Genomic DNA, 15,645 nt, shown 5'->3' with positions numbered 1-15,645 from the left:
AACACCAATCAAAGAATCCTGAACTGGTCCTTAATGACCAAACACTGTTCCATTACACACCCTTGTTAGAGCAGGAGCCAGTTATTATTTCTCTGACCATTAAGTAAAAAGCTTGTTATAACTGTTCCACAGCCACATTCCATAGACTTCTTTATTCCCCTACCTTTATTCGGTGTGTTCGATACATTCACCAGTTTGTCCATATGACATAGCAGTCTGTACCACTACTCACGTGTAGAACAGTTGTGTTTTATACAGTCATATAGTTTTAATATTTTAATATACTGTAATATAAGATTTATTTGTTCAGAATCTCTTTAGGTGTCACATCATACTTGTGTTCTGTATCGATGCCGTCAGAAAATGTCACATATCTTGGTACAACATTCTATGTACAAATACGAATTCTTGCAGAAGTTTTGTATACTATCTGTTTAGCATTAAATTATCTGACAATGACCTATGAGGTCGAAAGCAATAAAAAAAATGGTTCAAATGGCTCTGAGCACTATGGGACTTAACATCTGAGGTCATCAGTCCCCTAGAACTTAGAACTACTTAAACCTAACTAACCCAAGGACATCACACACATCCATGCCCGAGGCAGGATTCGAACCTGCGACAGTAGCGGTCTCGCGTTTCCAGACTGAAGCGCCTAGAACCGCTCGGCCACACTGGCCGTCTGGTAACAAGCCAGTTCATAACGAAGTAGTAAATATCACTGTGGAACATTAATGCTAGATATTCTAGTTATTAATACTTCCTTTCCTTCATTGCTTCTTCGGTGTATAGACTGAACAGTAGGGGCGAAATACTGTGATCTTGTCGTATATCTTTTCTAATTCAGTCACTTCATTCTGTTTTCTCCATTCTTCACTTTTCCGTTAGTTACTGTACATATTGCATACTAGTCCTCTTTCACGATAAGTTAGACCAATCTTCCTGAGAATTTTTGCTCAGTTTTTCTCCGTCAAACGCTTTTTCACAGTAGACAAATCGTATGAACATGTCTTGATTTTACTTGAGTCATGTTTCAAATATCAAGCGGAAGGTTGGAACTGCTTCTGTAGTGCCTATATCAATTCACAGCTACTGAGTGTGATTAACCGACCGCATGTTAGCAGGATCATTTTGAAGACTAGCCTGCAGGTAGGTTACGAAGAGAACAAACTTAATTTTAATAAGAAGGAGATGCCGTATATAGCTCGGCGTTCATATAGAAGGCCTCCAGGTGACCGATCCCAGTAACCACATCTCTGAGGCAGTGTAAATACAATCCGCCGTTCATCACTGGAACTTTAATAATTTACTCGGGAAAAACTGCTGCCGTCAGATGCAACTACTGTAGTATACATGATAGTTGATGACAGAGGTCGCCGTTAAATATCGCAGATAGCGAAAGCAAGCAGAAGGTCTCAGTGCAGCATATAACCTATTAATTCAGCGTTGGAAACTAAACTGGTGAGCAATATAAAGTATCATCGTGTGGGTGACGAAAGCTGTAGTACATCTGATGCCAGCTAGGTTTTAACCTGTGTGTAACGGCTGACAAGCAACGAGCTGAAAATGTGATAGTAACATTAGATCTCGTATGAGTGACTGGGTTTCCAGGAGAACAAGCATTCCAAAAAATCTGAGAACAGAAATAAAATTTTATTCAGTCTAATTAGAAAATCCTTTAGAAAAGCACTAGCAATTCTAATACTCTTCAAGTATTAACAAGTGACTCATAGTTGTTCTATACGGAATGGCCGTGCGGTTCTAGGCGCTACAGTATGGAGCCGAGCGAAGGCTACGGTCGCAGGTTCAAATCCTGCTTCGGGAATGGATGTATGTGACGTCCATATGTTACTTAGGTTTAATTAGTTCTAGGTTCTAGGCGACTGATGACCTCAGAAGTTAAGTCGCATAGTGCTCAGAGCCATGTGAGCCATAGTTTTTCTGTCCACAAAAATCTTACAGCTGTAACAGAAATATCAATGACAGAGCGAGGTGGCGCAGTGGTTAGCACACTGGACTCGCATTCTGGAGGACGACGGTTCAATCTTGCGTCCGGCCATCCTGGTTAAAGTTTTCCGTGATTTCCCTAAATCGCTCCAGGCACTTGCCGGGATGGTTCCTTTGAAAGGGCATTGCCGACTTCCTACCCCATCCTTCCCTAATCCGATGACACCGATGACCTCATTGTCTGGTCTCCACCCCCAAACAACACAATCCCCGCCCCCACCCCCCCAAACATCAATGTCTTACGGTTAGCAAGCAAAAACGAGTTTCTACAGTGTTACCACGACGGCATACCACTACCGTCCACCAAGCTTACTCGAGAAGCCAAGATGATCTTCACTAAGTCTCCACGAGTGGAAAACCTTGGCAGATGGCACCTTCTGCCAGGCCAGCACTTCGTAACAAGAAGCACCAGCCAATCACGGGGGGCTATCCCTTCTCTCTGTCTACTTTAGCTGTTATTTTTTAACATTTGCTTGTATTCAATTCTAGTTTTCCTGTCTGAGCCGGATTTTAGTGTAAGATACCATTTCTCTCTTCTAAAAGTTGGTTTAATTTTTTGGGGTGATATTCAAATTTATCTCTGTTCTGTGACTTTTTCAGACAGTATTTGGCATGTAGCCCTGCTAGCCACCTCCCTGGGAGGATTGTTAGGGTGTGTACACAAAGAAAGCGGAGTATCTGCGTAGCGCAGTCCAGCGTAAGGCGACTACAAGTAGCACAAAGAATATCGCCATGTTATCTAATGGGACAGCTCCCAGTGGCCGCTAGATGTCAGCACCTCCTACCGAACGAAACGTTCTTTGCTTCTTTCAGAGCTGCAGGTCGTCTGTGCACTGCAAAACGGGAATGGCTGTGTGCACACGCCTGCTGCTCTGGGACCTTTCTCAAACAATTTTAAAGATACTGTTCAGTAAAGACATGTCATTCTTTCGGATCTTCTAACCTCATTGATAAGCCACATGATGAACTAACTAGTGTTTAATTGTCGCAGAGATTGTTATGTTTTGATATTAAGTAACACACTGACCTAGATTAGAATAGATCTAAATGAAAGATAGGAGCCACTGTGAGTTTACGTTTGCTTTATGTCAGGTCACACATTGTTGTGTATAAAATGTAGCTAACATACTAAATTTTTCTTTAAACTGGGTAAATGGAAATGTCGTGTGGCTAGGGCCTCCCGTCGGGTAGACCGTTCGCCTGGTGCAGGTCTTTCGATTTGACGCCACTTCGGCGACCTGCGTGTCGATGGGGATGAAATGATAATGATTAGGACAACACAACACCCAGTCCCTGAGCGGAGGAAATTTCCGACCCAGCCGGGAATCGAACCCGGGCCCTTAGGATTAACAGTCTGTCACGCTGACCACTCAGCTACCGGGGCGGACTTTAAACTGGGTAAAAGTTCTATTACTACCCGCAGTCTTGAGAAAATGATTTGTATGTACAACTTTCATTCAGCATGAATGCGCAAACGATTAGGTATTACTGATATATTTATAACATCTCTTACATCTCAAAAAAAGTTTCAAGATGCGAAACGAGATTTTGACAAATGGGGCATGCAAGGAACAGACCGCTTCGCCATATGGCTTACAAACAAAACTACTTTCTGTATCGTGACATATGAATAACTACACACTTTTTCTATGGAATCATCTAATTTGTAAGGTTCATCAACAGCTAATGAAATGAGAATTAGTGTGCCTTGGCAACAATGTAAGAGGAGAAATCATACGACCATTTTTATACCAAGAACGTGCTTTTTCATAACCAACAGAACTGACTAATCCTCACTTACCAGTTTAATAAACCACTGTTTCGGAATTCTGTGGCAACTACAAGTACATTAGCACGTTAGTGAGGTGACTTTGTGAAATCACTGTGATTTGCCAAGGAAAGAAGATGTAGGTGTTTCTTAAAATTTGCCACTAATCCCATTACGCTGCAAGTATGACAGGATTAAGAAATTAGTCGAAAATCGCTCCTTCAGTTACAATTTCGACTAAGTCCTATATCCCAGTGTGGTGTGATCCTGAGATCACTGTGGGACAAGTCGAATGTGAGCAAAATTTAAGTACCAACACCAAAATTTGCAAAGCCCTCCGAATTAACCAAAACTTTGGTCCCACATTCCTCAACCATGTCTCTGTGAAGACTCTAGTACTATACATTACCTCCTTCAAAATGGAGCCTACATGTATCACCGAAAATACAAAGTAGAACCGAGCGAGGTGGCGCAGTGGTTAGCACACTGGCCTCGCATTCGGGAGGACGACGGTTCAATCCCGTCTCCGGCCATCCAGATTTAGGTTTTCCGTGATTTCCCTAAATCGTTTCAGGCAAATGCCGGGATGGTTCCTTTGAAAGGGCACGGCCGATTTCCTTCCCAATCCTTCCCTAACCCGAGCTTGCGCTCCGTCTCTAATGACCTCGTTGTCGACGGGACGTTAAACACTAACCACCACCACCACCACAAAGTAGAACCTTACTGATCCCAAACCCAAGTTTGATTTCAAAAGACGAAGCAACATAAAATCAGCTCTCACAAACATTTATGCTTTTTCAGTATGCAATATAGATACTTAATACACAACACACAAACTCATTTGCTTTATAAAGTTCACACTTGATTGTTTTAACTTATTGTAAGTATTCAGTTCAGGACGAGGGAAAGCTGCGGTGATCTATCCCATTAAAAGTTTCATATGACGTAATTAATACATGAGCGTGTGTTTAGTGATCCTGCGTTCTGTTAGAGCTGATCAAAGTTCATCACACAGTAAGTGATCATTGTGGTAAACTCGCATATTATCCATTGCTCATTGACTATAAGTGTATATGCTGTTTTCATAGTACTTTCTGAAGACTTATTTCATTTACGGATACTAGTGCATTAACAATCTTTGTAATGTGAGTGTTCTAGAGGTACCATTCATGCTAGACATTAGGCGTAATATGTTATGCTAATGACTATCCCTAAATCAAATTCATTACTCACTACCTCTGTGTGTGGCTGAATATGATGCCTTAACTTAACATAGTTTACAGTTATTATTTGCGTTATTGTAAAAAGTGTACGAGAAAATTTAATTAAGAGTATTTCGTATTGGAAAAATATCTTGTGTCCTTTATGGAGAGCATAAAGACTTGGTGGTATAACAGGCGTGGGAGGCGGCGGGAGTGGGTCTGTGACAATACGTACCCTCCGCCACACACCACACGGACGCTTGGGAAGTACAGATGTAGATCTACTCAAAAGTAGTTTCAAAAACAATTTCAACAAAATTTTCAATTACTTTGATTTAATGTTGGGAATATATACCTTGTATACGTCGAAATTTTCAATGATTGAATCGAAACAGCTGTAGAGATCGTTCAGCAAATCCACCACCTGAAACAACGTAAGACAGTTTATGAGTGATACATTTACTGGAAATAACGCCTCATGGCCAGAGATCACACAAACACTTCTAGCGTACAGCACTGTTATGTATCGCGGCCGCGCAGTAGTAAGTTTCAAATTGTTGGACAATTTAAATTTAAAATTTCGCAAACGCACAACTTCGTTTCATACACCGTCACCTTACAGAGCTGTACACAAACTGAAATTCAAATCTTAAAAAGTGATGGTAGCGCATCGACTGACCCGAATGTATGTGGGCAGATGAAGCTGAGGTGTGAGGAGCTAAATGCCGCAACTACACTGCCTGAAAAGAAGTGAACCACCCAGAAGACATGGTCAGATGGCAGTGTAACACACACACACACCGTCAGTGGGTATTTAAATGATTAGGACTGCAATTTTCTTTCACAGGAGGAACGAGCACCAGAGTACATTAGCGTTTCTAGAGTTTAGTGTTGTTGGCAGGCCTGATAGAGTATATAAGGGACTTGAACAATGTCAGATGTTGCGTGATGACTGTGAAGTAGACGTAGATGTTGCGTACTCGTATGAGACGGTGTTATTCGCAACAGGCTGAGAGCAGATGCGGCCTCATTGTAGGTTTTCATATGGACTTCTAATAGAATAGTGCAGTATCCGGGTTTATGGGACATTCGGAACAGCCTATTGCCTGACGTTGGACTGCCTGAGGACGTAAGCGTTGCCGTGCTGGTCGTCAAGCTTCCGGTCGGTCGTGCGTGACCACCACACGGGAGGATTTCTCTATTGTCCACAAGGAATGTACGAGGTGCATTCGAGTTTTAAGGCCGCCATTTTTTTTCTAATTAACTACTCACTCGAAATCGATGAAACTGGCGTTACTTCTCGACGTAATCGCCCTGCAGACGTACACATTTTTCACAATGCTGACGACATGATTCCATGGCAGCAGCGAAGGCTTCTTTAGGAGTCTGTTTTGACCACTGGAAAATCGCTGAGGCAATAGCAGCACGGCTGGTGAATGTGCGGCCACAGAGAGTGTCTTTCATTGTTGGAAAAAGCCAAAAGTCACTAGGAGCCAGATCAGGTGAGTAGGGAGCATGAGGAATCACTTCAAAGTTGTTATCACGAAGAAACTGTTGCATAACGTTAGCTCGATGTGCGGGTGCGTTGTCTTGGTGAAACAGCACACGTGCAGCTCTTCCCGGACGTTTGTGTTGCAGTGCAGGAAGGAATTTGTTCTTCAAATCACTTTCGTAGGATGCACCTGTTACCGTAGTGCCCTTTGGAACGCAATGGGTAAGGATTACGCCCTCGCTCTCCCAGAACATGGACACCATCATTTATTCAGTACTGGCGGTTACCCGAAATTGTTTTGGTGGCGGTGAATCTGTGTGCTTCCATTGAGCTGACTGGCGCTTTGTTTCTGGATTGAAAAATGGCATCCACGTCTCATCCATTGTCACAATGACGAAAAGAAAGTCCCATTCATGCTGTCGTTGTGCGTCAACATTGCTTGGCAACATGCCACACGGGCAGCCATGTGGTCGTCCGTCAGCATTCGTGACACCCACCTGAATGACACTTTTCGCATTTTCAGGTCGTCATGCAGGATTGTGTGCACAGAGCCCACAGAAATGCCAACTCTGGAGGCGATCTGTTCAACAGTCATTCGGCGATCCCCCAAAACAATTCTCTCCACTTTCTCGATCATGTCGTCAGACCGGCTTGTGCGAGCCCGATGTTGTTTCGGTTTGTTGTCACACGATGTTGTGCCTTCATTAAACTGTTGCACCCACGAGCGCACTTTCGACACATCCATAACTCCATCACCACATGCCTCCTTCAACTGTCGATGAATTTCAATTGGTTTCACACCACGCAAACTCAGAAAACGAATGATTGCACACTGTTCAAGTAAGGAAAACGTCTCCATTTTAAGTATTTAAAACAGTTCTCATTCTCGCCGCTGGCGGTAAAATTCCATCTGCTTTACGGTGCTGCCATCTCTGGGACGTATTGACAATGAACGCGGTCTCATTTTAAAACAATGCGCATGTTTCTATCTCTTTACAATCCGGAGGAAAAAAATTGGAGGCTCTAGAACTTGAATGCACCTCGTAGTAACCGCTTCACACCTGCTCTTGCCATCTGAGGACAAGTACCGAGCTCCCTCCAACTTTCTGTCATCCTGCACCTTTGCTCGGAGACCAGCATCAGACTGATTAGGGAATTACCGTATCAGGCTAAGTTGCTGTTAATATCACAACACAAACTGCTTCGTTTGGAGTGGTGAAGTTACCGGGAGGCATCAATTGCTGATGAACTGCCTTGTCGTCAGTGATCAACTATCGTTTCGCACTACCCACGTTGACTACTGTCAGTGACTATTGTGATGTCCATGGGGCTGGTCCCATTGCTCCAATACCTTGTCGAGTCACAGCGATATTACTCTTTCCATCACAGAGTGAGGAGGCACTAAGTATGACTGCAGGTCATGGGTCGTAGTGATTGAGGAACTCTGAAGGGTTAACGGTACGTTTCCGACATCCTGCGTACTCACGCGTTACCTCTCATGCTTATGTGTGGTGACGCCATTTTCCAACAGGATAATGCTCGCTAACGCATGCCTCGTGTCTCTGTGAACTAACAGCGCCACATTTAGGTTCTCGCTTGCCAGCAGGATCCTCAGATCTGTCTGAAATAGAGGTGTCTGGGACTAGCTAGGACGGCAAATGGTTCAAATGGCTCTTAAGGACTATGGGACTTAACATCTCAGGTTATCAGCCCCCTAGACCTAGAACTACGTAAACCTAACTGCCCGAGGCAGTATTCGAATCTGTGACTCTAGCAGCCTCGTGGTTCTGCGCTTAAGCGCCAAGAACCGCTCGGTCATGACGGCCGGCTAAAATGGCAACTCCGCCTCAGTATATACAGATTTTAAGACGGCTATTTACAATTTGTACAGAAACCAGACGGCAGTTATAAGAGTCTAGGGCCATGAAAGGGAAGCAGTGGTTGGGAAGGGAGTGAGACAGGGTTGTAGCCTCTCCCAGATGTTGAGCAAGCAGTAAAGAAAACAAAAGAAAAATTCGGAGTAGGTATTACAATCCATGGAGAAGAAATAAAAACCTTGAGGTTCGCCTATGACATTGTAATTATGTCAGAGACATCAAAGGACCTGGAAGAGCAGCTGACCGGAATGGACAGTGTCTTGAAAGGAGGATACAAGATGTACATCAACAAAAGCAAAACGAGGATAATTGAATGTAGTCGAATTAAATCGGGTGATGCTGTGGGAATTAGATTAGGAAATGAGACGCTTAAAGTAGTAAATGAGTTTTGCTATTTGGGGAGCAAAATAATTCACGATGGTCGAACTACAGAGGATATAAAATGTAGACTGGCAATGGCAAGGAAAGCGTTTCTAAAGAAGAGAAATTTGGAAACACCGAGTATAGATTTAAGTGTCAGGAATTCGTTTCTGAAAGTATTTGTATGGAGTGTAGCCATGTACGGAAGTGAAACATGGACGATAAATAGTTTGGACAAGAAGAGAATAGAAGCTTTCGAAATGGGGTGCTACAGAAAAATGCTGAAGATTAGATGGGTAGATCACATAACTAATGAGGAGCTATTGAAGAGAATTGAGGAGAAGAGAAATTAGTGTCACAACTTCACTAGAAGAGGGGATCGGTTGGTAGAACATCTTCCGAGGCATCAAAGGATCACGAATTTAGTATTGGAGGGCAGCGTGGAGGGTAAAAATCGTAGAGGGAGACCAAGAGATGAATACACTAAACAGATTCAGAAGGATGTAGGTTGCAGTAGGTACTAGGAGATGAAGGAGCTTGCACAGGATAGAGTAGCATGGACCGCTGCATCAAACCAGTCTCTGGACTGACCACAACAACAATAACAACAACAACAAGAACCCATTGCAACGGTTGTGAGACAGATGGCATCAGGAGAGGACACAACGGCTTCATGATGCTGTTCCCAAATGAATAAGTGCATGCATTCAGCCAGAGGGAGTACAACGTTATACTGATAAGCGGGCTCATACTGGGAAGCTTTTTATATATTTTACTCAGTTTTATAACCACTGAAATAACATCACATGATCTCATCCTTTTAGTTTGATTACATTTCCTCTTCCCTTTTCGGATGCGTTACTTTTGTTGACAGGCAGCTTTTTCGGACGATAAAGCAGTCTGCATTTATATTTATTGCTTACTTAGCTAACCATCGAGAACAGCAAAACCAGCGCTAGAAAGCTACAACTATCTTACAGCAGACTAAAGTGTTTGGTATGTAGGATCTTAAGAATCGTTTAATGTACATGAAATAGAGCTTTCGGACAAGAATAGTACTTATAAAGACTAGGATATACTTCTTCATTTAGGGAAATGAAACATGTTCCATTTTCTTCCGACAAACCTTATAGTAAATAGAATCACAATGACAAGGGATGAAAATCAAAGATATGACCACATCTTGAACAGCACCACACGTAAATGCAAAGAATGACCTCTCTAATCCCACTTATATAAAGGGGAATAAGAATTCGATCCTTTCCTCAAGGACTCACATTTAGAACTGAAGGTATCTGCAGATTATATCCGTAAAACACCATACACTAAATCTGTACCGTAGCGGGACTCAGATACCCGTACAGGTGTTCAGTTTATGGTTTGCCGCTCTATTAGTGCTGTACGGGTGACTGACGTATGGTTAATCTGAGTAGAACACATACGGTTTGCTCAATATGCATGTCCAACGCAGGTAGCGGTCTGCCTCTAAAAACGTAGACAAACACAAGGTGTTAAACGGAATCTACGGGATATTTATGTATCTAATACTTATCTAGCAGTTTATAAGTGTTACTTAAGTCCTTTAACGCAGTACCAGCAACAGTAAAGTTCAGCTTTTTCCGTGCACCATACTGACCTGCATTGGCGTGCTCTCGGCTGAGAGTGCGGTGAAGCCGACGATGTCGCTGAAGTAGATGGTGACGCTGTCGTACGTCTCCGCTATCACAGCCTGACCCATTATCAGCTGGCTCGCCACCGACCTGACCAACAGAAAAAGACTGTCAAATGTAAGGAAGACCTTCAGTCTCGGAACATTTTGGACACACGGAATAACTGCTTGCATTCAACCACACGACTGTATTGCTTGATAGCATTGATTTAGAAGCTTCAATTATTTACACTGAATACATTTCAGCTTGATACCTTTATCCGTATCTGGATCTTAACAGGTGGACAGGCTCTGAGCACTATGGTTCTTAACATCTGTGGTCATCAGTCCCCTAGAACTTAGAACCACTTAAACCTAACTAACCTAAGGACATCACACACATCCATGCCCGAGGCAGGATTCGAACCTGCGACCGTAGCAGTCCCGCGGTTCCGGACTGAGCGCCTAGAACCGCTAGACCACCGCGGCCGGCAGGTGGACGGGAGACAGATGGACAACAAATGCAAAAGAAGTGATATAATCAGAAATTATCAACATTCGAATTTCTTTCATTGACCTGTGATGTAAAACTATCCGTGTTGCAAATTTTATGATTGTAGGTCAGCGGGAAGTACCCTATAGATTTTTTATCAGTGATCTTGCGAATACCGAAATATGTGATATAAATGGCTCTACCTCTGGATTGCATTGACGTAGGAGATTAAATTCTCCACACACCCCAAGGGACAAAACACTTCAGTATTTGACATACATTTCAACTTGATCCCCATAACCTTCCGGGAGAAAAGGGGATCTCAACGGTCAGACAGACACACGGACGTTCAGGCAGGAGGACACTAAGGTGATTCTGTGTGAATGAAAAGACACACGACATTGGCGTATTATGTATAATGTTTGTTATTTAGTCTGTTTCACAAACCGGTGTTTGACTATGACGCCACTTTATGATGGTGTAACTGCCGAAAACCGGTTTGTGAAATAGACTAAATAACAAATATTATACATATTATACCTATGTCGTGTGTAAATATTTTACCAACAGCGCTTGCGTCAGCGCTTCTGTCAGCGCGTGCGTACAGAGTAGGGTGGCTTGCAGAGTATGTACGTAGAAGTAGATATACATATTCACAAAAGAATGGCACTTTTTCTTCTTCAAGTAGTAATTAGTAATCTTGTAACAATGACAGATGTTTAGAAACATCAATAACTTAGGATTTTCTTTTTAACCGCTCCAGTTTGCTGATAGTTGGTGTTACACCTGGCATTATTACGATAAAACAGATGGAAGTCCCTAGTGTACGGTACCGATGTCCATTTCGTCATCGTCACCGTCGTTCTTCTCCATCTGCTTCCCAATCGCATCGGGGAACTGCTTCTCAAAATTCCACATTTGGACCATCAGTAATTAATGGAAGTGCATATCATTTCCCGTGTGGGATCTTTGCGGAGTGTAATGTGGATGAGCCGGCCGCGGTGATCTAGCGGTTCTAGGCGCTCAGTCCGGAACCGCGCGACTGCTACGGTCGCAGGTTCGAATCCTGCCTCGGGCATGGGTGTGTGTGTGTGTGATGTCCTTAGGTTAGTTAGGTTTAAGTAGTTCTAAGTTGTAGGGGACTGATGACCACAAATGTTAAGTCCCATAGTGCTCAGAGCCATTTGAACCATTTGTAATGTGGATGAAAGTATCGATATTCAAACATTTTCCCTATCTGTTAAACTCTGTAACATAAGCGTTTGTATATGGTAGAAATGTAGCTGTATAGCACTAGGCTGGAACATCTCACGGGGTGGGTTCATCCTCGCGTCGAAAAGGGTGTTCTTCCTCCGCGCCCATTGGTCCTCCCCTTGTGGATCTGTGAGAGGTGTGTCGTATGTGTATTTGAACAATGTAGGTGACTGTATTGAATACGTGCGTAGTGTAGTGTCATGTATGTGTTGCGGAATGATAACAGGAGAAAGAGAACGGTAGACGCTGGTGCATACACAGAGACTACAACAATCGAATGGCACCGAAGTGGCCACCCAGTTGAAATTCCCCATCCGACGAACGAATCACCATCAACAGCCTCACATGCCCTCACTTCATGAGACCCTGCGGAGAGGCTTGGAATATAATTTACGGCATTGGTGGAAAGTGGGCTGGTCGAGGACGAAGCGATGTGGCACCGTAGTTATCCCACTGGACTCGCATTTGAGAAGACGACGGTTAATATCCCTGTCGAGCCATCCAAATTTGGGTTTCCTGTGATTTCCCTAAATCGCTCGAAGGAAATGCCGGGATGGCTACTTTGAAAATGGCACGGCCGATTTCCGTCCCTACCCTTTCGTAATCCGACCTTGTGATCGGTCTCTAATGACTCTGCTTTCGATGGAACGTAAAGTCGAATCTTTCTTTTGGTGATCAGGTACTTAAAGCCTCCACCTCTCCTCTCTTTGCCGTTCAAATACTGGCAATAAATATTTCATCCAGCAGCAGTACTGAAGCCGGCTTATCTGTGTGTCGAGAGCCACTGCAAAGGCGTGCATTACGGATCTCGTGCACAGACGCGGTTATAGTTGATTACTGTCCTGCAGTTAGATGCAACTGAGTTTTTCAGTCGATTCTTCGTATAACGCCACTGATCAAGCGCTTGTCCATTCTCAGGTACAAATTGTGGCAACTGGCAGCAGTGAGAATTACGCAAAAGTGCTTCTTGAGCCAATGAATGCGTTGCCAGCAAACGATCACTGAATCAATATTGGTAGAGTCGAATTTGTCATAACTTTCAAGATGTGTTAGCTACGGCCACTCATGTGGTTAGCTACGGCTCGAAAACTTTAAATTGTACAGGATGTTTCAAAACGGACTTAACAACTTTAAAAATTCATATAAATTCATTGGAGAAAGATAAACGGCTGGGTTTAGTGTTATTTTGTAGTGAAACACATCACGTTTTCCTTACCTTAAACTAAAGATATTGTATGTGGCTTCTGTTGTTTATCCTGCACACATCTCATCGGAAGTTAATTTCTTCCCGAACTCGCTGTAGCACTGCAGGTGTAACTTGCTCGGCGGCGTAAATACTTGCTCTAAATTCATGTAGAGAAGCCATCATACGAGGTACAAGCACGATATCCTTGATGAATCCCCATTTTAAAAAATCGAGTGGTGTCAGATCTGAGGAACATAGGGCCATGCAATTGGCTCATCACGGCCAATCCATTGACCTCGAAAGCGGTCACTGAGAAAATCCTATATTGCAAGAAGTAAACATTCCGCTCAGCGATCTGTGGTATCAAAAAGTATTGTAACATATTCAGGTTCACTATCCAGTTGATGGTTGCCTCACCGAAAAAAAGGGGACTGTACAGTTTTTTCTCGCTCAGTGCACAAAAAAACGTTCAGTTTATGGATATCACTAACATGTCGCAATGTTTGATGTTGGTTTTCAATGCCACAAATTTTACAGTTATGTGTGTTAAGCTTGCCATTTAAATGAAAAGTCGACTCGTCAGAAAAGATGATTTTGCCCAAGAAATGTTCATCCTCATGTCATAGATTTAATTTATCAGTGTCTTTTATTGCTTGTACGATCGTCAATCTGTGCGGTTTCAAATGCGAACGGTCTCGCAAGACACGCCAAACAGTCGTATGTGAGATCTGCAGCTCGCGAGACGCACGCCGGGTCGATTTCGTAGAGCTTTGACAAAACGTTGTCTCACTCACTCAATGTCGCCGTCAGATGTGCTTCGACGGCTTGATGATTTCCCGTGTCTCATCGAGCACCCTGTTCCTACAAAACATTTATGCCACTCGTAAATTGTAGGTCTGCTAGGAGGATCTTTAGCGTACTTGGTACGGAAATTACGCTGAATTGTTGTCGCTGACTCCGATTCTTCAAACCGAAACACGCAGCTAGCACACTCGGGTCCAGTGAAGGCAGCCATCTTTAACACAGCTGCCGCTACCGCTACTTACGGTGCGATTCGGCACTAGCGAACTATGCGAGACAAAACCTGGTGTATTTCCCTACATCTACATCCATACTCCGCAAGCCACCTGACGGTGTGTGGTGGAGGGTACCTTGAGTACCTCTATCTATCTATTCCAGTCTCGTGGAAAGAAGGATTGTCGGTATGCCTATGTGTGGGCTCTAATCTCTCTGATTTTATCCTCATGGTCTCTTCGCGAGATATACGTAGGAGGGAGCAATATACTGCTTGACTCTTCGGTGAAGGTATGTTCTCGAAACTTCAGCAAAAGCCCGTACCGAGCTACTGAGCGTCTCTCCTGCAGAGTCTTCCACTGGAGTTTATATATCATCTCCGTAACGCTTTCGCGATTACTAAATGATCCTGTAACGAAGTGCGCTGCTCTCCGTTGGGTCTTCTCTATCTCTTCTATCAACCCTATCTGGTACGGATCCCACACTGGTGAGCAGTATTCAAGCACTGGGCGAACAAGCGTACTGTAACCTACTTCCTTTGTTCTCGGATTGCATTTCCTTAGGATTCTTCCAATGAATCTCAGTCTGGCATCTGCTTTACCGACGATCAATTTTATATGGTCATTCCATTTTAAATCACCCCTAATGCGTTCTCTCAGATAATTTATGGAATTAACTGCTTCCAGTTGCTGACCTGCTATTTTGTAGCTAAATGATAAGGGATCTATCTTTCTATGTATTCACAGCACATTACACTTGTCTACATTGAGATTAAGTTGCCATTCCCTGCACCATGCGTCAATTCGCTGCAGATCCTCCTGCATTTCAGTACAATTTTCCATTGTTACAACTTCTCGATACACCACAGCATCATCCGCAAAAAGCCTCAGTGAACTTCCGATGTCATCCACCAGGTCATTTATGTATATTGTGAATAGCAACGGTCCTACGACACTCCCCTGCGGCACACCTGAAATCACTCTTACTTCGGGTGACTTCTCTCCATTGAGAATGACATGCTGCGTTCTGTTATCTAGGAACTCTTCAATCCAATCACACAACTGGTCTGATAGTCCATATGCTCTTACTTTGTTCACTAAACGACTGTGGGGAACTGTATCGAACGCCTTGGCCCTCTGAGTCTCGTGGACGAATAGCGCGAGCTGGGTTTCACACAACCGTCTTTTTCGAAACCCATGCTGATTCCTACAGAGTCCTACAAATTGACATAACAATCAACTCTTTCGGTACTATGAATTAATTTACATATATTTTCAAAGTTGTAAAGTCCTTCTTGAAATACCCTATAGTTCACCGCTTTGCATCCATACAAGTAATGGTGAG

General features: G+C 43.4%; 1 protein-coding gene across 1 annotated transcript in view; it reads right to left on the bottom strand.

Moving 5' to 3' along the window:
• Positions 1-15,645, bottom strand: part of LOC124613802 (atrial natriuretic peptide receptor 1-like) — a 459,276-nt gene that overhangs the window by 74,909 nt on the left and 368,722 nt on the right. Inside the window, exons 15-16 of the mRNA XM_047142525.1 lie at positions 10,343-10,466; positions 5,333-5,401 (exon numbers count right to left, since the gene is read on the bottom strand). Coding sequence (XP_046998481.1) covers positions 5,333-5,401; positions 10,343-10,466 — 193 coding nt within the window. The remainder of the gene's footprint in view (positions 1-5,332; positions 5,402-10,342; positions 10,467-15,645) is intronic.

Source organism: Schistocerca americana, chromosome 4, assembly GCF_021461395.2.
Source record: "Schistocerca americana isolate TAMUIC-IGC-003095 chromosome 4, iqSchAmer2.1, whole genome shotgun sequence".
Lineage (NCBI taxonomy): Eukaryota > Metazoa > Arthropoda > Insecta > Orthoptera > Acrididae > Schistocerca > Schistocerca americana.
Note: the sequence above shows the minus strand (reverse complement) of the source record. Positions and strands in the feature narration are given on the sequence as shown.